Source organism: Mugil cephalus, chromosome 20 (genome assembly GCF_022458985.1).
Source record: "Mugil cephalus isolate CIBA_MC_2020 chromosome 20, CIBA_Mcephalus_1.1, whole genome shotgun sequence".
Lineage (NCBI taxonomy): Eukaryota > Metazoa > Chordata > Actinopteri > Mugiliformes > Mugilidae > Mugil > Mugil cephalus.
The window spans coordinates 959831-984650 of NC_061789.1; the positions used below are offsets into that span (position 1 = coordinate 959831).

Sequence of the window (24820 nt, forward strand, 5' to 3'; positions counted from 1 at the left end):
AACAACGAGACAAACAGCAGCCAATTTAGAGTCGTTATTAACTTAGTATACTTGTCTTTGGGAATCCATGCAAACAGAAAGGCCCCAGACGGCTGCAGGGTTTTATTTTTTATAGTGCGCTTTCCAAAAATCACAATCGCATTAATTTGCTGCAGAAATGGGCCTTAACAACAACAAGAAAAGAAAGCCACATGGCAAACAGTTCGGTAACACATGCAATTAAAACTAATGTGTTGCCTCATTAAGCTACGTTAAACCCTCAGCAGTCTGCACGCACGGCCTCCACGGAAGAGTCTCATGATGGATGTGGCACTTTTTAAGATGCATGACATGTAAATGAAGGATGAACACTTGAGATGGTTGCTGCTCTGCTTCTGTGAGAAGCAACAGTTTGTTCATTTAAATGGAAATCTGCCAATATGCGATATCACCGGTGGTGAAGTGTCCTACCATGGGACAAACACTGGGCCTAAGAAAACGAATGCACTTAGAGTAATCTTAACACAATGATGCAAATCACTGCAGTTCATGCAACGTACTGAAAATACATATTCATATATGGACACTGGAGTAAATCCTATATGTGCTCCTGGATCAGCTGGCATCTGGAAAAATATGATGGATTTTTTTATTCCTTTTTATTTATTTATTTATTTTTAACTTCGTAAACCATTTAAACTGTTGTTTGCAGTATGTCAATGAACCCGATTAAGGCCACAAACAGGAATAGGAATAAAGTTGATGGAGATTCAACCTCCTTCCTGTCGCATTAATAAATCTTTTTCTTTTTTTTTGCATAACACAGTTTTATAGGAGACATGTTTTATGGGCAGTTAAAGCCCCGTTCTATCAAAAGGATGAAAAACAAAAGCTGCAACCATTAAACTTTAAACTCACCACTAATCACCACTTCAAATAGGTTCAAGTCCCAAAACAGTCTCCTGAAAATGGAGACAGACTGTTGATTTATTAAGATAAACGTGTGCTGCAAAGAGGAGCGCGCACACACACACGCACACACACACACACACACACACACACACACACACACACACACACACACACACACACACACACACACAGAAAACTTTCACACACAAGTGATGAAGGGTGGGAGAGATAACAAGAGGAGGCTAAGAGGGTTAATGACTGTCTCTAACACAAGGCCGCTCATGTTGTGAGCGCACACACACACGTTTGTGTGGCTATCTTTGTGAGGACACTCATTGGCATCATGTATTCCCTGGTCCCCAACATAACTGTAGCCTTTACCCTAAAACTGTTTTGAGATTTTGCTATTTTGCTTCATTAATATTCTATCAAACTAGACCAAATATGGTCACATCCTTATACCGTTTTTCTGCTACTCTGGGCCAGAAATCTCCACTTCAGTAGCTCTTAAACAAACCAAGCTTTACAGATTTGTTCCTTAGTACATTCTGCAGGTCGGACTGTTCATATGTCATTCAGAGCCTGGTTTATAGAACATTTTACTAAAAAACAACTTTTTTTTCTCATTTTTTGACTGCTGACAGTATTTTGTGATTTATGAAGTGATAAAAAGAGAAATCAAAGATCCTTTCTGAAAATACCTGGAAATCTAATACATTAATAAATATGAAACAAGAATTTTGAACCTCTCTTTAGCCATTATTCTGTTTCCTGTCCTGGAAATGTATGCAAATTAGTGCCTATTTGAGTAGATGGCTCCTCATTTGCATATTCAAATATGAATGAATCTATTTATCTATTAAAAGTTTTACCCTGTTTCCCTGCAGTGTCTCACCGTAACCCTCAAACAGCCTCGTAAAGAAGTGAGGACTGTCCTCACTTTGCTTAATGTACTCACTGTGATGGTGTAAAACTCAAACCGGTCCTCAGAAAGATGTACAAGCACAGACACACACACAGATACACACTGGGGTCTGAGTGATGAAATTACTCGTGATAAATTGATGAACCGACCGACACTTCTCCTCCTGTCGTCTCACTGTCTCTTCATGTCAAACATGCATCACATTCATCACCATGTGAGTGAGAAGGAGAAGAAGAACAAGAGGGACGGACAGACGGACGGACGGAGAGTGATGGTGTTTAAGGCGGGAGGGCAGCTCTTTGTCTTCCTAATGGAGCCATTACCTCAGCGTATGTGACCCCCAAAGTTCAATCTACCACCACGTTACATGCACACACACTTTGACAACAGACACTATATATTACGGTCTGAGCAGCAGAGTCAAGACCTGAAGGACGCGCTGCAACGCTGTAAGTCCAGTTTGATTACCTCAGGTTTGACTTGTTACTGCCACTCTAACGTCTAACCTTCCTTCTTCCTCCACCTTTCTTTTACCCCACAGACACAGAGCAGCGACATGCTCATGAAACAAAAAATGTTTTGGACATGAGAAGTGGTCGGTGAAGGTACCAGATCTGCTCGGTGAGAATCCGGCGCTTCCTGATGACGTCAACTACATGTTCAGCTCCATTCGGCTCGGACGTCAAGATCGATTTGTGGTTAGACAACACGAGTCAGGACGTTATTCATAAAAAAAATAAAGTAATAAAGTGACAAAATAATTCGAGCACAAACAATTAATTTGCAAAGTAGAAAGATTTAAGAAGTTTTATCCTGAAAAACTGCTTTTATAAATGTATCCAAAGAATAAACTAAAAGTTGCTCTGCTTTGATAACAATCACTAAAACAGCTAAGCTAAACAGCTGTCTTTCACTTCTTCCTGTTGTCCAACCAATTATAAAATGTGACATCATCTGGAAGCGCCAGGACTCACCCGAGCTGATCTGATACCTACACACCAAGCACCAAGCTGGACTAACGTTAAGGAGATGATGCACCAAATGTCACCTGAATAATAATATGTTCAGTTTGTGAGAGCAGTGTCTGATGTAGGCTGAAGAGCACGATACACAAATACTCATTATTAATGTTTGTATGTTCACTGGTGCAATATATCATTATTGTGCAACTGTTGTGCAACTGTCAATACTCACAGTGAGTATGTCTGTTTATTGCACTTTTGAAGTGAGCTAATGAGCGAGCTACTGCGCTAACGTAAATAGCTGTATGTTGTAGAGTGCTGTGTATGAACTTCATGCAGCGAGTCCATGGCCAGTGTTTATGATGGAAATAAGGCTGTGGAACAAAGACCAACAAGTCTCCCGACCGTCATCACTAACACGAACGTCCACGAGCAACAAACTAATCAAAAAAACAAAAAAGAAAAGAGGCTGAAATTATGACGAGACTGTGCTGGACGGACGATTTTAATGATTGTTTACTCACTCTATGCCTCAAATTACTCACCTCTACATTCTTCTTCTCCTCCCCCCGCCTCATTTCTACGCATCCCCTCCCACTGCATCTCCCTCCACCTAATTCAAAGTGAAAGTGACCTTTCTATGTAAAGAGGTGTCAAACGCACGGAGAATATTTATAAATATATGTAAACACACATGTATAGAGTGATGAGAGGAGGAGGAGGATGCACTCATCAGAACACACCCTCATCATTATACCACGTCCTGCATGAGTGTGTGTGTGTGTGTGTGTGTGTGTGTCCAACTACAAGACATGAAATGCAATTACATCTGTCCTTGGGAGCATTTCAATCCCTCTCTGTTCGCTTCAGGCAGATTACCTATTCAGCAGTATCACACATAAATTACACAATGTGTGTGTGTGTGTGTCTCTGGTGCAATAAAAACTTTGTCTGAATATTATAGTCATCACAATATTGTGCATAATCTTCAAGATTTTACTCCTATGATGCTGATTAACCAGGAAGACAAATAAGGAAGTAGCCACATTAGCATTTACACCTGCGCCCTGGTGTAAGTGAATGATATCACTGCACGTCAGCTGAGATTTATTTTTACTTCTGCATTGTTTTTTTATTATGCAGCAGAAATCCTAAATGTCTTGAGTTTGTTTATGTGTCTCAAACTGAGCAGCTCACGTCTCTACAACTCTCTGATTTCTCTAACATTCATACACACAATTGCTGTGTTTACATTCAATCATTCAAATGTGCAAAACCTAAATATCTCAATAAAAAAAACTGGTAATGAAAACGGCTGCATTTCTAAAAACCTCACAAATATCTAAAGTTATTCTCTCATGAGGTGGTTTTTCAGACATATCGATATAAAAGTTTATCACAAAAATGCAATGGAGGCACGTTTTTCCCTCAAAGTGATGAGAATTTAAGAGAATTATGGGATATCACAAGACGGGACTTTCGAGTTACAGCTCATTTGCAAAACACACATACAAAGAGCTATTGTACTTTATCAGAATTTCAGAGATATCGCTTTTATTTTGAGGAAAACTAATGGAAACACAGGTAATAACACGTTGGAGCTAATAAATGTTAAACAATAAACAGCTTGAGTGCATCAGAAAAGGGAAGGGAGACGTCTGAGTAGATGCAGGAGGTGAAAGGCTTGAGAGCCGTGGATGTTGAAATGCATTTAAACATTTCACACTTGCAGCCTTGTCTGCGTCATACCTGCAGCATAGATGTGACGCAGGAGCATCAATCTGGCTTCAGATGCACCACACCTGGGGAAGATTCATCAGCAACTGCCACACACAGACGGGCAAACAGAGGGAAACTGCCCTCCCTGTCCACGTATGACTGTCTCTGTCGGCCCTCTGACGGAGTGTAATTTACAGAAAATAAAAAAACCCCAGAGAAGAGGATCAATTACCCGGCGTACAAACGCAGAGCCATGTTTTCATATTAGAATGACAGAGTGTTGCAGCTGAAGCAGAGAAGAGAAAGAAAGAGAGATGAATGAAGAGAGGAGAAGAAACAGAGACAGAGACACAAGAGACAGATGAAGTTGGAGGGTACTTTACCAATTTGCCTCAGAGGACAGAGTGTGTGTTAGAAGAGTCTTTGTGTGTGTGTGTGTGTGTGTGTGTGTGTGTGTCTGAGAAAGGAGTGAGCTGAATTAAGTTGTGAATTGGAACGGTGTGATTGTTTCTGCCGCTGTGAGACTCTCATCAGTCAGCGACATCATCTCAGCCAGAGACACCAGGAGGAAGGTGAGAGGCACCATCCCTGCACCTTCAACACTAGAGAGGACGCGGCCGAGGGACAGACTGACGCAGTCAAAGGAGTCCTCGAGTGTGGACAACCTCCTTCTCTGTCCTCCTCGGCCCATTGCTGCCTCTCAATTAAATTCTAATCAATGGAGAAGCCTCATTATCAGCACCGCCTGCAACGCTGTGGAATTGATCCCGGTCCCCGCGGTGCAGCCACACAATGCCAAATTATGAGGCTTTGCTCAATGTTAGCGGACGGAGGATATCTACATCTACATCTGTGTGACAGGAGAACTCAAATTAACCACGGGAGAAATGTCGTAACAAACCTCTGACGGCTGGCGTGGAAAAAAAAAATCAGGCGACAAGAGAAAGAAATCAAAGCTGAATATGTTGCACTTTAAACCTCACAGATATTCTTCTCTCTGGTTAAAAAAACCTGCACACACACTACAGGAACACCTTCAGATCAAGGAGCAGTGAACGCACCGTCTCATGCAAAACTTTGATTGTGGAGAGTCGACTGCACGTCAGAGAGAAAGCAGCTGAGCAGGAGGCTGAAGGAGTGAGGAGGAGAGTCTGCTCTTCAGAGAGGACCCGAGGTGAGGATATTAACTGGATGGTGCTAGCTAATGCTAACCTGGAGGACTAGCTTCACCGTTGCCTGGCAACACCGTCATCTGCTGCATCCTTGTGGGCTTGTTCTCAGAATCGTTGGCTATTGTTAAATCGCCAAAGCAATCACCCAGACTCTGAATCCTCGGCATGTTTTCCAGATCACACCGACTCGACTGAAGTGGCCACAACAAAAAGAGAAATGCACCAGTTCTCTTTTACCTCATGTTAAATAAACATGTCGGTAACATCAGTGGTGTAAACTTCAGCCTGTCACGTCTAACGTTAAGAAATGACACATGTATGTTTTCACTGATCTGTCAGTGGCTGTAAAACAGCATCGACTACATTGTGTTAAAAACACACAACTTAATTCTATCTGGTTAGAAACTAGTGAAGCTCAGTGTGGCAGGCAGCACACACAGCCTGTCAACTGCACTTAAACTCTGAGGATGACACACACACACACAAATATATTCATGTCAGCACACAAACACAAGCACACACACTGTCGCATACAAATAGGTGTGAGCGAAGGGGAGTTCAGGGGGAAAGAGAAACGAGGACAGAAGTGAAGGAGGACGACCGATAAAGCAGAAAAGCAGCAGAGTTTGTTCCTGTGTGCGTCAGTGTGAGTCGCTCTGTAACAACTCCACCCAAACACTAGACGGCGCTGTGTCTTTTTTACCTGTCGGGTTCATTTTTGTTTCTACTTCTCTTCTTCATTGTATTATTTAATGCAACCAATCTCAACTAATTACAATATAAAATAATTTAACAATGAAAACATTAAACAATTTCCCTTCTACTACACACAATCGTTTGAGAAAAAGGATCAATGCAACAAAATATTAATATAACGATGTAAACTAAAGCAACAATGTAATAATAAATATAAAAATGGCTCATTCATTTTCCACCACAGAAGTGAGTCTGCATCCCGTGTTATTGTTGTCTCTTCCAAGCACCGACTCCATTTCACTAACAGCATCAGCTCCAGTTGTGCGATGCTGCTGCGATGACAGGACTTTAGTGTCAAACTCTGTCCATCTCCACCTTTTACTGCAGGTGGAGATGAAGAAGCTCCTGATGCACAGAGAAGCTGAACGTATAGAAGAGAAACTGTAACATCGTGCTAGTATCAGTCTGATACCGATACCTGCCATAATATCGATACTATCGATACTTAGATCAACACGCCCTAATATTTAATCTGATGTTGTGTAGCTACAGTAGCAGGTTGCGGCACCAGGTGAATCCTCCCACTGTTTAAGGACGTGAATCAACCATCTACAGTACGTTTATCCGCCCATGAGCTTTGCACAAATTAAAAGTGCAGCTTCACGTCCCCTGCGTGGTTCTGTCTGCTTGGTTTAACTCTCTGAAAGGCTTCAGGCTACCTGTCCTCACATGTAGTAAAACAAAACTCTATTAATTAACAAAATATTAAGTTACATCCACTTCTCCTGCTTCTCAGAGCAAACAAAACCCGACCTGTGAGCTCTTAGGGAAGCAGAGAGCAGCTCTGATTGCGTTAAAACGTTTAATGAACTTTACCAGAGGTGAGAATAAATGCAGTAAACACTGACAGGCTTCACGGTGGATGTGAATGTGTCTCTGAGCTCGGTCTTTGTCCATGTATTTGTCGGTGGGTGTACACTCTCCTCCTTGTCAAGGTTGACAACGTCTCAGAAACACACACTCACTCAGACCTACGAAAAAAGCTCGATCACTTCTCCACCCACACCCTCAAACCGATGCACAAACGGCGCAAACTCACAAAAACTCCTCGTGACTCTCTGAAATGAGCCATTGAAAAGTCAGTGATTTCGATTAATTCAAGCCCCTGAATAACGAAGCCCGAGCTCCATTCAGCGGAGAAGCTTCAGTGTTCGAGCACAGAGAGTCAGGGTCGGGCCGGCGGAGCGTGGGTTTACTGCAGCCCGCGGAATAAAGGAGCATTTCTCTCAAGGACACATTCACCTGAGCCAACACAAAGTGGAGGTTCATCAGGAAGCAGCGCTGGGAGGAGGCGGAGTCCAAGGACGGGGACCTGGTTTTCTGTCGTTCTTTTCAAATTTACATGCATTCATGAACAGGCATGAACTGTGGGAAATGACAGATGAGAACTGAGGCTTAAGAACTGGTGCGATTTGAAGTTAAATTTATGTCTCAACAACAACAAACGCTGAACGTTTAAAAGAAGAGGAACATTTCCTCTTCCAGAGAAGGTTAGAGAGTCCAGGGCAGCGTCAGAGGACCAGAACATTCCTGGAGAAGGTGTGAGCTCCCGTCTCCACACTACACCACGACTTTAGGAGACCAACTCTAGGATCAGGTCTGAACTCAGATCAGATGATTCTGAATATTATCCTATTTAATTCTGTTTCCTAATTTCAAGCAAGTTTTTCTGCAAAATTATGACCAGTCACAGATTCACAAATGCTTTTCATACTGCAGCTGTAACAGCACGTCTGTTTGTGACAATTAAGCTTCTTTGACCAATGAATTTCTCTTGTGGACCATTCAAGTCTAAGTCTCTAAGGAGTCATGTAATGTGTTACTATTTCCTAACCAGTAATCAGATTAAAGTTCCTTATCCAAGTTACTGTGCGTTAATATTTTTCAGATCCTTCTTCTTGTGGGAGTGACGTCATGTAGGCGACAAGTTTTCAGAATGAGGACAACAAATGTGTGAAACCACACAGAGACAAACGTTAAGGAGGGAGGAAAGAGACAAGTGTTTTCAAGCTGGAAATACCACCACCATTTAAAGTTTGTTTTCAGCGTAAGACAATATTAAGGTCCATTCTTCACTCTGTGCTGGAGACAAAGTTCTATTTAGCTTCAAAAAACACCACAACATCGAATTTAAAGCTTAAACATTTGGAGTCGCAGCAGGTGAACGTTGGTGAAGCGAAGCAGAGCAGGTCCCACCAGGTGGTGTGAAGCAGAGAGCTGCGCCTGATGCAGGAGAGTTTGGTGAGAAGACACAGAATCTGTTCCTCAATGCACGACCAAACTCTCCTCTGGCTGTTAACTCACACACATATTTATGTTTTCATTAAACCTGTAGGATAATGGGATTAATCACATGACGACAGCGTCCCTGAGTAAAGGTGGTGCTGCTGTTACCTGCCTGTAGCCGCTACCCTGTAGCTTTAAATAAGGAGCGACACCCACTCCCCCCCTCACCCCGTCCTCTCAGGTGTTTGGGCAGGTAAAAACCCCATTTCCCTGTTCCCCGTGGGGAGCGCTGACCTAACTGTCGGCGCTCCCCGGAGCCCCGGCTAACTCTGCAGACCCATTTGTCAATGTTGGCCCTGAAACACTCCCTCTCTTACCATCTCCACCTCCTCCCCCTCCTCCTCCCCTCCTTAACCGCTCCCTCTTCCTTTGCTGCTCGGGCTATTTTTAAACCCTCCCCACACGCCTCGCTGTTCGCCTGTCCTCCCAAAAAGACTCTGGAAGCCTGAGTAAGACGGACAGAAAGAGGAAGGATAAGGGAAACAGACACAGGGGAGGAGATGGAGACGGATACTGAAGCCGGGGGAGGAGGAACACGGCACCACAACATTTCCATCGACTCAGATGATCCTAAAGTTAAACCCAGATTTATGGAGCGTTTTAGCGTCTTTCAGCTCATTATTTTAGTTTAGTCTCACAACAAATGTCGAGTGTCCGTCTCGGTTAAACCAAACCACGGACAGATGCGTTTCCCATCTACCTAATCACTACAAAACTACGAGGGGCAGCATGTTTGGTTTATCAGGAAAAAACTAAATCCTCACACACTTTACAGCTCTGGCTTTTTAATTTTAGGTACTTGAAGGATGGATTTGAGGGTCAAGCGGTGGCGGCTTTAACACGGCCTGCATACAGTAATTACAGTATGCAGAGTGAGGAGTTAATAGGATGTGCATTGACTTTTCTCTGCAAAATTCTTATCGTTAATAACCGCACTGTCAACTTAATTAAAGGCTGCTTCTTCTTTTTTTTTCAAAAGCCCATCAGTCTCGCTGGGGTTTTTCTTCTTCTATCCTTAAGTGTCTCGTTTGGAGAAAGCTGTCGAGTCACTCCTTCGTTCTCTTCCCTCCATCTTTGACTTGGACAACACCGCAGTCTGAAAGAAAGCGAAGAGCTCCGCGCACTATGTCACTAACATGATGCGAAGCGACACTTTAAGGGCCACATATTAAGGAGCCGCAGTTAAAAGAAGCCAGAGTGCCGGGACAAAAACTAAAAATAGCCCCCCCACCTCCCACCCCCTCGCCCCAAAAAAACTCGTCCAACACTCGCGCGTCTAAACTGGAGGAGATAAAAAAATTAAGAGGCTGCATTTGTTTCCACTGAAATCATTAAAAGCTTCTGTGTGTCGTGCAGCTGTCGCGCCGACTTATAGCGAACTACTGCACACGCACCACAGATATTTACACGGGGAACATGAAGAGCACGTAGGACATGTAGGACAAAATCTGTCCAACATGTGGTGTCAGGACGAGCCAGAGGACGGACAGGAGCGCGAGCTGGTCGGGTTAAAGGGTTAAAAGTCGTCCGTGCTGCAGATGTGAAAGCTGTGTCGCTTCCAGTCGACTGGCAGCTGCTCCGCTTCCTTTTTTGGGCCTCGACAAGAACTCTTAAGTTGTCTTTCATGTTAATGGAGGCGATGCACCGTCCCTTCTTTTCAGAGTTGAAGTTTTAAGAGCCGAGTTAGAGACGGAGAGACAAATAAACTCCAATAAAACATGAATAATGCCATTTTCCTGAGAGCCTTCCCACCCCCACACTCTCCACACACACAGCGCTCACAGCTTGTTCGCTGCTTGTCACTCAAGGGACACTCTTAGAAGTCATCCCCCCCCCCCCATCCATCCATCCATCCATCCATCCATCCTTGCGCCTGTCTTGCGCGCTACTTCAGAACAATTAAGGTTGACTTCATGCTCCGCGGGGCTTTCCATCATAATGGAGAGACGAGTGAAACAAGGAACGGGCTCGTCGGTAGAGATATTTAATTCATGTCACTCTTGCTGCCTGCATCTCTACGTTCCCTGTCTTTTAGCACAGCTCACTGCCCCCCAACATGGTGCAGTGCTGGACCGGGCTACACGCAGCCAGAGGAGGGACCGGGTCCATTTAAGTGGAATTGTGTTGTTGTGCCAGAGACACAGGATGCAGAGGGAGCGGAGCATTCCAGCGCGTTTGTGCTCGTTCACTGCGGACACTGCGGAGTAATGTGGCCCCAGCGTTTCTGCATGACTGTGTGTCTTATATATGTACACTCATATATATATATGTATGTGTATGTGTGTGTGTGTTCTTTTGAGTCAAAAATAGATCCAGCAAAAGAGAAATAAATGGAGGGAAAGGTAAGAAAAAGCAGTGCCATTAAGGAGAGCTGCATCAAACACCCAAAAAAAGAGAAGGTACTTGGCTTTGTGTGTGTGTGTGTGTGTGTGTGTGTGTGTGTGTGTGTGTGTGTGTGTGTGTGTGTGTGTGTGTGTGTGTGTGTGTGTGTGTGTGTGTGGGGTGCAGCTTTTGCCAGCTCCTTTCGACACGGCTTCGGTGCGAGGAGAAATCTCTCGTTCCCATCTTCAAACACTCGACAACAGAGAGAGAAGAAGAAGAGGAGGAGGAAGAAGAAGAGGAGGGGAGGACAGATAGACTTTCAAGATTAGATGAGGGATGCAGATGACAGGGGAGGAAAGGAAGCTACAGAGGAATTCATCGGGTGGTGGTGGTGGTGGTGGGGTGGGAGGGGGGAGAAGACACACAAACGCTGCACAGATTCTGCAAAATAGGCCAGCTTGCACTTTGTTAAAAATGGGTAATTATAGCCCTCACATGGAAGCTGACACCCTTTTCTCTACTTTACACCGAACTAATCCACTGCAACTTCGTCTAATGTCTGATACACGTATGTGATGCATGTATGTGATATGTTCCCACTCCAAAAATGAAGAGTAAAAAGTCTGTCTCCCCCCTCAGCCGTGTCTCTGTCTCTGTCTCTGTGATGAGGTCTGAGGAGTAGGACGTCCCTTTCTTTCCACAGCTCTTCTAATTAGATCAAACTTTAAGTCAGTGACTGTTGTCTGACCTCCCAGCACGCACCATTTTAATTCAAATCCCAACGCAGCTCAAAGAGAAGATATTGTAACTGGCCTGGAGAACAGACTACACCATGAAATAAAAGAGAAAAAGAAATGGAATAAAAGCACGTTTACTGCATGAGGGGAAGAAACACAGAGGACACACGTCCCTGTGTCTGAGTGAACTACGGCTCAATGAACCCAGCTTCACTGGGACCTGAACTAAAGGCTTCTAAGTTTCCTTCTTTAATATTTACTGTTCGGAGCCTGGAAGACGACCAACACAAAGCTGATCTGGAGTCTCTCTGCTGGGAACTGAAGATGCTTCTGCCCCAGAATGAAATCTAAATGTTCCAGACTCATAGTCTGAAAACAGCTGAGTCTGGCTTTTACGAGTCCGTCTGACTCTGAGAATCCAGCAACTACTTACTCATTATTATTATTATTATTTCTGCTACGAGCTAAATACATTTATATAATATTAGTATATCAAATACTGCATGAATTTAAAAGGAAAAGTGGAGGAAATAGGAAAAGGAAACTGGATGATGGATACACATTCCAGCAGGAATGAGCATGAGTACATTTTTGCGGTTTACAAACTGATATAATCACTGGTTGACTTCACATTGTTTCCTGACACATGCAGATAAACTCAAAATGCACAACCATCACCATCGCCATCGACCATCATTGCTGGTTGTGCATTTTGAGCATGTGTGTTTCTATTGTTTTACCTTGAAACAGCCTTTACCTTTAATATCATCCTATAACCATGTGGTGATTTCATTATTTTGTATTAAAATAATGAGAGCTGGGACAAACTGCTGGACATAAAAAGTTCTGTTTTTATTATATGTGCTGTATATTTCCTCTGTGATGTCATAATACGGACCATAGAGGGTTTAATAAATTAAATATTCATAAGACTTCTCAACACTTGTTTGGACCAAATGCATGAAAACTACACATTTCTCACATGCCAGTATTTGGTCGAGTCTGCAGACGAGCGAACGCCCAAGGAGGGTTTACTCATTATTATTATATTTTTATTATATTTCTGTAAACTCACTCGTCTGGTCTGTGCTTTGGGTTCAGTAAACTCACAGGGGGATGAGGCTGCTGTTAGAAGTGAAGTGATTCATCGGATAAACCTCCTGCAGGATGCGTCCACGCTTGGAGCCGTAAATGTCTGCAGCTGCAGATATTTATCATCAGCGTGGGAACTTTGTAACCCTAAACTCCGCCTCTCAACAAACCCCCTCTGATTGTCAGGGCGCGTGGAATCAATGTGCTTCACAAACATATTCATGTCAACATTATTTAGCTTGCATCGTCCCTCAGGGCAAAGTTAGCTGATATTTATTGTATGTATCAGAGGAGCGTGAGTGACAGCGGAGTAATAATCCAGTCTCTGTTCTCAGCTTTAACTGTGACTGACACGTTCTCCTCAAATATGCTCCCAGTTAATAAGCAGCTGTTGCTCCTAATGAACCCGTATGTGCAGAGATTTAAGATCCTGCTTAAAGTGGAGTGGGTGAAAGAGTCGCCACTGCCTCGTGACACAAAGACGTGGAACGGAAAGACTTCCGCAGCCTGCAACTGCACCAGTGTTATCTGCTTATTAGTCGGGATTAAGCTGAGATGACAAAATTCTCCCTCCAAAGCTGTGATAGCTGCGTTATTCTCTACGTGCTTCCTCAGTCTCTCGCTCATTGAGCTTATGTTATTTTTATTGTAGGGTTTTTGAGTCAGCTTATGACGACTGACAAGAGTCGAGTCGGGCAGATCCCAAATTCAATTTACTGCTGAGACACTCGGGGTTAATCAAACTAGAGAAACCCTAAAGATTCTCACACATGTCAGTGAGTTATACGCAAAAACACTAAGAGACAGGAGGATTAGTCGCACATTAGCCGCGCTGCTGTTTGTTCATCCTCGCTGCGACACCACAGCGTGACCAAACACACGTACAACACAAACTGATTACACTCCCAATGCAAATACTCCCGATCGAGCTCGATCAATCCCTGCATGTCCACATCCATCAAAAACCTGCTGAGCACAGACCCAACGTCACCGGAGCGTCCGTCACTGCAGGAGAGAGTTCCACAAAAAGATCTGTTCATCAGGAAGAAGGAGCCAGAGGAAAAGAGGAAGAACGAAATACACGAGGAGATTAAAGAGTGAAATAACATGAAAATCACTTTATATTCCCGTGTCGCTCACGCTGCGTCGGGCCGTGCTGCGCCTTTGTCAATTAACAAGAGTGGAAAAGATGCTTCAGGTAGCGCGGGTCGTAACTTTTATTTTTTTTTTTTATTATGCCAGGGTCGGCAATCAATCGATTTTATTACAAGGAAGGGCTTTTACAGCTGCTGTACAACTCTTCTACTGCATCCACACTCTGTACATGTATGACACCGAGGAGAGAGAATAACCAGCAGCCTGGTGTCCACCAGAGACCGTGAATGTTCATGAAATGTAAAGAACAGGAGAGGAAAACTGTCACCAATGGCACCAAGGTGGAACCAAACACAACTGTGAGATCACCTAAAGGAAACACCGTCCACCACTTTGGTTCCTGATCCTAAATGATGACAGTGAGCTTGGAGCGGATGGACTATTTTACTGTGAAGATGAGTAAATATTGTAGAATGGTGATGAGGAAATCTGGGGACATTTACAACTCATTTACAAGAATAATTACCGAGATGAACTGAAGAAACAGACATTTTTATTCATATTTGAACATATTTAAACTGTTGTCTGTAATGTTGTGTGATTGGCCACTGTAATAACTGTAGTCTGCACGCAGCATGTTTTTTTCTCATTCATAAAAAGCTAAAATTGGAGACATTTTTGGGGACGGCTTTAGCCGGGGGACAGGTCATTCACCCTGCAATAAAGCATCACATGGACTAGTCACTGGTCATGTGACAATAACAACATGGACGCCTCCAAGAAGACAGGGGAGGAGTCCAGTGGGTCGTTGGTTCATACTTCACTAAAGATTCTACCGTGACATGTCATCCTGAAACACAACTCAAGTCCTACTGCACTGCATCCGAATAGGCTAACGCTAACGCTAGCAGAGGAACCACAGAGGCTATGGAGAGAAAGGACGCAGTACAGTTAAACCTATGTAGGACAAACACAAAGCTCCAATAGTTTAGGACAAATACTCTGAAAGACGAGAAGGAAAAGAGAGAGAGAAGAGTACGCTGATAGAAGGAGCTAACGGCTCTATCTCCTCCACATATTCATCCAAATTGATTCCCTTTGAGGAAGTGAGAGGCCATTTCTCATCTGTGAGACAACTGCATCTGGCTATTGGAATAACACACACACACACACACAAATACACACACAAATGTTTTCATTTATACCGTCACATACGAACAGGTTTTGCACACACACTAAGAATACGAAACAAGCAGCGGTAACGTAAAGTAAAGCGTTGCCATGGGAATCTCAATGAGGACAGTCTTACTGAGGTAATAAGTTATTAGACAACCTCACCAAGACACACACACACACGTACACACACAGACACACAGCCAATTAAAGACACAAAATGAATCGGCTTTGTACACAAATTATTGATAGATGAAACACGCACACACACACACATAATCAAATCAAATCAGACTTTATTTATACAGCACAAAGTGCACACACACACACACACACACATTCCCATGCACAGCGTGGTAGACAGTTCAGTACCATGACGGGGCACTGAGGATCCAGGTGAGGACAAACCACCTATGGGGGTGGGGGGTAGACCAGACCAGGATAGACCTGAATAGACCTGGTTGATGAAGCTCTAGTTAAACGACAGACTGATTTAAGACAAACACAAACGCACGTCTCTGCACAGTAATTGGACAAACTCATAAAATGCTGTGTTTTTTTTTCCTACCCCCTCACCCCCCCTCCCCTCCCTTCCACTTCCACTCCCATTTGCTTTTTGACATGAGCAGGCAGCAGCAGCAAACATCAGAGAATGTGTGTGTGTGAGATTATGCCGCCTGGGGGGAGACAACAACAGGGACGGATGAATAATGTCCTTTGATCACGGTAACGCCACACGCCCACAAATATACTACATTAACGCCGCCAGTAACACGAGTCGTGTGTGTTTGGAAACAAAACTTTTTGCAGCTGTCGCCCGTTCGGGGGCCGCTCGATAAATCTCACCATTACGGATCGATGCTTTGCATGAATGCACGTTTACTGTACATGCGTCACTGTTTAATTAGTTGAATGGAAACATTGATCAACGGCAGCGGATGGAGGAGAAAGTCCTAATTACAGGACTCAGCGATGGTGTGTGTCTGTATTTAACGGTGACACCGAGGTCACAACAAGGCCCTAAATAGTCCTGATTGAATGGTTCAAAAGAGGAGCTGCAGCGCAACAGAGCTACAGAGCTACAGAGCTGCAGCGCAACAGAGCTACAGAGCTACAGAGCTGCAGAGCTGCAGAGCTGCAAAGCTACAGAGCTGCAGAGCTGCAAAGCTACAGAGCTGCAGAGCTGCAGGCTGAGCCGCCATCGTCATCATCTTCCCTTTAACATGTTTTATAGATGCATCACTGGTCACTGATACATGTCTGAATTATTCAGTGGATCAGATCAGCCCCGTGTGAAGCGGAGGATTAAGAACACATCAAGAACATGCATCTTTCCAAGGTGACAAATTAAAACTGTTCACCTCCTGAGACCCGGTGTCCTCATATGGGGACATGTTTTATGTTTTATGTTTTAGTTTTGTGGCAGATTCTCATTCTGCTTCATTTAGACCTGTTGTCCTCGTAAGGAGACACTTTTGTCTTCCATGTACTGGTAGCGAAGGGTTAATACACTTGTTTATTTGTGCTTTCTAGTTTGATATAGAATAGAATAGAATAGAATAGAATAGAATAGAATAATGAGATTGGAGAATGTTAATACTAATACTAAATATATGTTGAAAATAAAATAAATAAAGTTTTTTGCTGCAGCAGTGGAAAAGTGTAAACATGTAGCACTAGATTTTTAAAACAGACGCGTAGAATAAATGTAGTTACAAGTCTGTAATTAAAGATTCCAATTTCCAATTCTGCTTTTACATTAAAATAAAATTATAAATTAATAAATTAAATTAATAAAATTGTATATTTTGGTTCACATTGTTGACTTCAATTGTAACATATAGTAAAATAATCCATGTCCACCTAAGAACCTACTTCCAGTTCAGAGATGATGCTTATGTTTAATACTTTTTAGGTCCTTCTAATCCTAAATACATAAAGATCTTAATCTTAAGAAATTAAGATGCATTCCAGACAAATGCTTGGATTTCACTGTGGGGCCTCATGCGGCTGGATGGTCCTCCAACCAATCAGAGGCTTTTAGTCTTAAAGAACCCGGTTCCATGAGATTCCCAAGTCCCAACGCTTTCTTCCATATGGAAATACGGTGGTATCAGTATGCATGTCAGGTTTCCCCGTGGAGCTAAATATGGAGTCAGCATCTGTCTCTGTTCAGTCTGGACTCATTCAAACCGCTGTGAAGGCCCATCTGAGGAGAAGATGAGACGCCTGCTCCGCCACGTATCAGCCGCGAGATTCATTCATTTGTCTGAATTGCTGGATAATTAATTAATCATCCCATGTAAATGAAGTGTAATTTTTTTAAGTCGCTCTGGGGATGAATTCTGATGAGAAAGCATCGTGTGTGAGAGACAGTTTCACTATTTTTATGGGGACTGGATTGAGATATTTTGCAGAGAAATATTACATGTCTGAATGTTCTGGTGGTGGAACAGAGAAGGACGTCTCCCACCTCCCACAGCACTCAACATCATTTCATCCACGCAGCATAAACACCTGGTAAAGAAATGAAATATTAAATGTTCACAATGAAAATACTGAAAGTGAGGGTTTGGAAATTCGTTTTTTATCAAATGCAGATTGAAGGAGTTGCTAGTGCGGTGCGTTCAAGCTGAAAGTGCTTCGACTGCAGCAAGGAGAGACATTTCTTTCCTTAATCAATAATGCATTCTTTTCAATACAGCGCAAGTGTGCATTATTCAACAAAGGCTGAGAGATATATGGGGGGAAGCCGCAACATTTATCTAATTAACAAGCAAGAAAGAATGGACAGTGGGAACGGATGGAGGGATGACCCAAGGAAAAATGAAGGAAAGAGATAAGAGGAATATATGGTTTGAGAAAAGTGGCGAAGCTCTGTGATGGTATTCTCCTGAGGTCGGCGTGGAAATGGCTTTGACTGGGAAATCATTAGCGCCGAGAGATTTGGGCTCCAATGTAAAGGAAACACACACACACACACACACACACACACACACACACACACAGAAAAAAGTACAAGCAAAGAAAAAAAAAAGAACATGAAAGCATATGCACACACGAGTGCGAATAGACAAACACACGGAGGGTCTTACAGGGCGTAATCATCGGAGCCGAGCGTCTCCTCATATTCCACATTAGGATTAGAGGAAATCTGCATGGAACAAGGCGAAGACTCTGCTACTTCAGAGGGGAGATGCATTAAACCTTAACCTACAGAGGGTGAGGAGTTATATAAGCTTTAAAAGAAGAGGAAGCGGCTCTATGCTAATGTTACAAGGAGGGGAACATGCTGAGGACACACCTAATCCTCGGGTCTCGCTAAACTTCTCACATGTGAGGTGAAGATCACAGTCGTGCGTTTATCAGATGTTTGGCCTCGACTAAAACCTCCAGCCCAGACTTTCCATCTAAACGCACCAACCATGAAAACCCTGCAGCGCACAGAACACGAACTGTGAAAATATTCAGAAAAAAACAAATTATTGACAAAGACTTTCACACTTTGCAAATTAGCTCTTAACACATCTCGAAGGCTCCATAAAAAAAAAAAAAGCCTGTCAGGTTTTTAGTGTGATGCAGCGACGAACATTATATGCGCGTAGAAGTTTTTATTCAGGGGTGGAGACGAGTGCACGTAGCGTGAGCAGCGGGAAGTCTGGGAGCTACACAGAAGCTGTGAGGCAAAACAAAGAGAAGACAAAGTGCTGGGCTGAACACTTTAAAGTGGATTATTTTCTCCTAATATGTTTCTGGAGAGGAGGCACTGCTGCTGTCAAGGAGCTGGGTCGCTGCCGTCTGACTGACGCCGGCTGACATGGGAAATAACGTGCGGGTGCACTCGTGTTTCCTTATGTTGTGAGGACACGTCGGGAGGAACCGACGAGGAGCAACTCCTCCTGAAATAAAGTCTTTTTTCGGGAGAAGACTTAATTTTCAATGTCTCAAGAAAAGGGATGGCATGTCCTCTGGAGTGATGGAGACACAGTGGTGGGTGTGTGTGTGGGTGTGACTGGGTGTGTGTGGGTGTGTGTGGGTGTGTGTGTGGGTGTGTGTGGGTGTGTGTCAGTCTGGAGATCCAGTAATTCCTTCCAACCTCGCCCCCTGGATGAGATGAGGGATTATCCCCCACCCCTTCATTTCTCCGTCCTCCTCTCTCTGAGAAAGGTGCCATGTAGCATCACAGAATCAATAAACCATTAGCAGTGTAACTTTAAGAGGTTTGTGTTTACTGTAAACCGACGAGCGCATTGCTCCCAATGAAAGTTCTCTGCATCTTTAATTAAAGAGGAGCGCGCTGTCAGATTTGTTCAGCCGGAGCAGCGAAGAGAGATCATATGAAACAGAAAGAAGAATACTGGAGATTAAAGAAGTGGTTTACAGAAGGAAAATATTTCCTCTGGAAAGTGGCACAAACTCAAAATCAGAACTAGGGTGGAGGAAGGAAACGAGAGGATTTAGTGCTGTACTAAAAAGTCTTAATTATACCAAGATTTCATCACAAAATTAAATGACAATCACACACTGATGGTTCAAGATGCTTTATGTGATCTCATTTAATGCGCTGAAGGGCTGTGCAGTAAGATGACTCGTCTACTTTAACTTGTTCTGTGAAAGAGTCAGTGAAAAGTGTGTGAATGGACTGAAAGTCAATCAGCGAAAATGTAAAACTGAGCGTCACTGTCAAGGGTTTTTTTTTTGACACAAAATCTTCTTTCTGCTGCTGCAGGCTTCACATCGTGTCTGCACGTCTCTGCGTTGCATTTACATTATAAATAAAAGTAAATTAATTCTGTGTGAACATGCTCCTGACTCTGGTTAATTCTACTAAGACAGTATTCGTGATCAATGCACAGGCTGCAGAATGTGTATCTATGGAGAAGAGGTTTGGTGCTCGTGTGGATTTACCTGGATGATGTTACCCTTGTCTTGACTTCTCAGATATATTTTAATGCATTATTTCTGCAGCGCACAGATTTTATCCTTTAAAAACGCGACACACTTACATTTACTCCCAGTACATTTTGACTGCTCTATTTTTAGCTGTGATTTTGGTTTTTATGGGAGTAGAATGCCTTCAAAGTAACATTGTGGTATCTCTAGTAAAGCCGTCTTTGATCTTCTGGGCAAACAGCTCAGTTAAAGAATATCCCCATTGAGAATCTGACGAATTCCAGGAGCTGAGCACAAACACACGAATCCACATAATCATCTGTTCCTATTCAGGGCTGGAAGTGATTGGCAGGCGCTGCCTATTCAAATGAGGGAACCTATCAAGACTCTGGCTCCGGGTCTGAGGGAACTCTGCTCGGTGAATGGAGATTTCCCAGATTACAGCTCACTGCAGCACGCAAGCAGTGTTAACCAGACAACACCCACTCCTTTCACATTTACTTCCCTGTCTTCTCGCCCGCCTGTTTAGTCACTTCCTCTTCTTCTCTAACTGCTTCTCAAATACTTTCTCCATCATCTCTGCAGACACTTACCTCCTCGTAGTTTTCCTCTCCAGCATAATGTCAGTTTCCTCCTCTACACACCAACAACTCATGTTTTTTAAGGTACATTTAACAGCGATGGCACCCAAATAAAAAGCCAGAACTTTGGGCAAATCCCCTCTCATTTATCCATTCATTCATTCATTCAGACATTCTCCCACCAAACATCCCGTCCCTTACCTTATCAGCCATGATCATGGACGACCCTCCGTGGATGCCCAGGATGGGTATGAGTGTCTGCGAGGAAATAAAATCCAAAATCTGGGCGATGGCCTCCTGGTCGGTGCCATCCCCAAACACCACGCCGTGGATCTTGGTCCCAGACATCAGGTCGCACATGTGTGTGATGATGCTCTTGGGGTCGGTCTCGTTGACCAGCAGTGTGACCACGTTGACGTCGATGGGGTCCTCCTTGCTCCACAGCGCCCGGATGTCCCGGTCTGAGATGTAACGCGTGCGCCCCAGGATCACCGCAATGTTCAGCACCGGCACCTTCTCCGAGACGCCGCCACCTCCGCCTCCGCCTCGCTGCTTCTGAGCCGCCGTGGGGACGGCAATCAGGGTCACCACCACCACCAGGAGGGCCAACGGGAGCAGCAAGCTGTTCCCTCCAACGCTGCTCCTTCTGCTCCTCCTCTTACTCCTGCTGCTGCTCAGGGACATACTGCCAAACCACTTCATCCCCTGCATGGAAGGAGGATGAGGGAGAACAGAGCGAATGAAGACGGATCAAAGAGGGAAGGAGATGGCAGAGAGACGGAGGTGTGAAATGATGACAGGGAGAAAGAGCAGGAGAGATAAACTGTTAATGCGCTCCCAAGCCCACACATTCAGGTAGCAACGCTCTTTTTCATTCCACTTTCTCCTCAGCAACTTTATTAAACACATAAACCTTGTGGGGAGGGAGATGTGGCCTTGGGAGGGAGCTGAGAGACAGAGGAGATGACTAACAAGTACACACTTTATGATCACGACTGTTGGATTGGATAATTCAGAGCCACGCTGGGCTGTTCGGAAGAGGAAGGCGGACATTTATAGGGTACCAGCATAAAACAACACCCAACCTTCAGCCCAGAGTGACACAACGTACAGTGTGAAATATATGATAAACGAATGGCACCGAACCTTCCTGTTATTCCTTCGTCTCTAGAGTTGGGCAGGTTAATTAAGACAGTGTTATGATGCAAGGCATGTTGTTTAATGAAGAGTTAGCAAAAATGTGCTGCAGTGTGAAGCAGGAGGAAAACATGAGGAGGTGAACAGGTAATCCAGGGTAAGAGAACAGAAGCAAGGCCAGAACAAGGAGGTAATTAACCCGACAGACGACACAGGAGGAACTAATGAGGGAGGAACCAATCATAAAACCAGGAGGAAAACACAGACACAACAAACAGCAGAGAGAAGCTTTCCAACATAAAACCAGGAAACACAAAGGAAGCCACGGAAAATATTCAAAACTCAGGAAGAGAAAAAGGTTCTCACGTTAAAACAATGTCAAATATACGTGACTGAAGCTACGTTGATGCTTCTCTGTTGGATCTATGTGGTGGCCTGACTGACTGGTGGCCTGTCAGTAACTTCTTGTTAATATATATGAGCTGACCAGTAGTTTTAGCTGCGTAATTCCAGAACAATGCAGACAGACACACCAGAGAGTGCACAGTATAAAAGTTTAGAATGGTTTCCTCTTTTAGCAAGCTAATAATGTTGTGTCAAGACAAGCTTTAAAATCATTTTAACCATCCTCGTAGGATCACAGAGCAGCACAGAGCAACCAGAGGCCACATAGAGGTAAGACAACACAGCACAGACCTGCACAGGACGACATAAAGTCCACGCTTGCACATCCCAGCGCTGCAGGACACAAAAGCTGGCTTTGATTTTAGAGAAGAACTTGCAGCTAACTGACATTACACTCATTTATTTAGCAAGCGGCCATGAGCCTAAGCCTGTCAGCTGACTTTATGAGCAACAGGAGCGAAGAAGAAAGTCAGAGCGAACAAAGAGAGAACAACCTGCACCACGAGAGCCCTGCACATCAAGGACAAGACTCAAACCGTCTCTCTGTTCTCCGCTTAAGTGCATTTAGTCAGGCTGTATAATGTGTGTGTGTCTTACTTGGATTATTCAAGTCTGTCTATTCATCCAACAGTTTTGGTTGAAGAGTTTAATCATTAATCGGTTCCAAACTGATGGCCTTGGCGGTTACTGGCTCTGTTACCTGTTGCCAGGCACCAAGAAGAGCAGATTTTCTATCTGCTGCAACATTTACTTAGAGCTCAGTGCGCTACGAGGTGGTTTATGGGTTCACACCACGTTCAGCAAAAGTGTCCTGAGCGACACTGACGTGTTGCTCATTGAGATGATGTCGTCATCCATTTAAAGATTAGCGATGGGGCGACGCTTCCTTGGATAATCTGAGAGCTGAAAACAAAGCTGAACGGCGTCAGTCCTTCATATCATTCATATTCAATAATATTCCAATGAATCCGGTGTATACGACCAGCGGGTGCAGCCGTCGTCCTGTGACTCTGGATTAAAGCCAGTGGGAATCTCTGGTGGGAATAGAACCAAACGTGGTGCTCCATAAAATCAGTTTCACCTCACGCTGGTGCTGGTCTTTGTATTTATTAGATCCCGTGTTCAGAGTGGTGACACAACTGTCAGATACACACTGAGCGATCAGTTTGCATCCCAGAGGTAAGCAGGAGACAAATTACATAAAGGCTGAGAAGCACGGACTAATATAAACCGGTGGGGGCTATAAATAGCTTGGGATGCCAGAGTGTTCTCCTGTGTTTTGGGAGATGGAAGAGGTTCCTCAGTTGAAGCCAACGTTAACGCATGTGCAGTGATTCCAGGGTGAGGTCGCGGGTAAAGAGGGGACAGTGAGCACCAATCAGACAGAACGTAAAATCACAACTCTCTGCAGCGTCCTTGGACACGCAGGGCCCAGACACCATTAACCATCTACATGTGTGGGCAGACATGTGGGCAGGTGTGGAATCACGAGAGCATGAAACATATGGTCACATCATGTGTCCACGTGAATTTATGGATTGTCTGACAGGGAACGTGCTCGTTGGCGCATGATTGATCCACGGGAGCTTATGGTCCCACGGTTGGAGATTTAAGTGCTGAGCTCATGAGAATCTTATCGCACTTATAAAGATTCCTGCCCATAAATAACAACGCGACAGGAAGGGAAACACAGCAAGACATCGACATGTTGCCGACCACTGTGAAACATCCTGACCGGCAGAAATCACTGAAACATAATACGGTTTAAATCAAAGGGAATGAGCTTGTGTGGTAGACGCGTTGAGGCCGTTATATATCATGTCTCTGTGTCTAGACACAAACTGTGTATTTGTTCAAATTAAAACATAATGCGTTGCACTAAACGTTCACTCAGATTTCAGGATTTGGTGTCAAATCCAGGTCCAGCAGGTATTTCATGCTCCATTCGCCGCTCGACTGCCATTCAATTTATCGTCTGAGTTCACTTGACTCTTCAACCCTTCCTGTCTGCAGATAAATCTTTATTGTCCTTTCAGGAGAAAGATGAAGGCTTCCGCCTGTTTTCCGTAGGCTAGGATTTGCCATACCTTGTGATTTTGTAATGAAATTGAGACTCCAGTGGAAGGCTCTATTGTGAGTTGAATAATGCATCATCCTGTGTTTCTTAAAACAAACAGAGGACTGCTCGCCCCCCACCCTCCACCCTCCACCCCCCCGGCCCAACAGAGCAGAAACACTGTTAGAAGAGACCAGAGGATGAATCATCCACATCTCAGTCCGTTCGCTGCAGAGAAACCACTGACGCCTAATGGATTCCTAGGGTCTCTGTCAAGAAGTTGTCACATTCCCTCCACCAGAAAGCTGCAGGATTACACAGAGGCTTGACTTGACATCTTAGGAAATAATTTCATTTAACAGGACTGGAATTTATTTTAATTACAGGCGTGATTCGAACATCACACCATGTGATCTCGTAGTTTTGTTCAATGAGCATCTTCCTACCCAGAGATTCAAAGCTTCACTGATAACCTCAGCGTTCACTGCACCCAATTTGACCCACTTTGCAGAAACTTCCTTTTTCATTTTGTCTGCAGAAAGCCTGCTCTCATTCCCAGAGACTCACATACAGTCGCTAGCATCACAGAGAAATGTACAAGGTGTCCTTTGGCGTAAG

The 24820-nt window shown here is 44.0% G+C and overlaps 1 protein-coding gene across 2 annotated transcripts in view; it reads right to left on the reverse strand.

Annotated features, from left to right (window-relative positions):
• grin2aa (glutamate receptor, ionotropic, N-methyl D-aspartate 2A, a) overlaps positions 1–24820 on the reverse strand; it is a 122475-nt gene that overhangs the window by 91625 nt on the left and 6030 nt on the right. The window contains exon 2 of one of the 2 annotated variants that reach the window (XM_047571789.1): positions 20806–21309. In XM_047571789.1, the coding sequence (XP_047427745.1) occupies positions 20806–21306 (501 nt within the window). In that variant the 5' untranslated portion in view covers positions 21307–21309. Of the gene's footprint in view, positions 1–20805; positions 21316–24820 lie in introns of those variants that run through there. The other variant, XM_047571788.1, reaches the window with a different exon arrangement.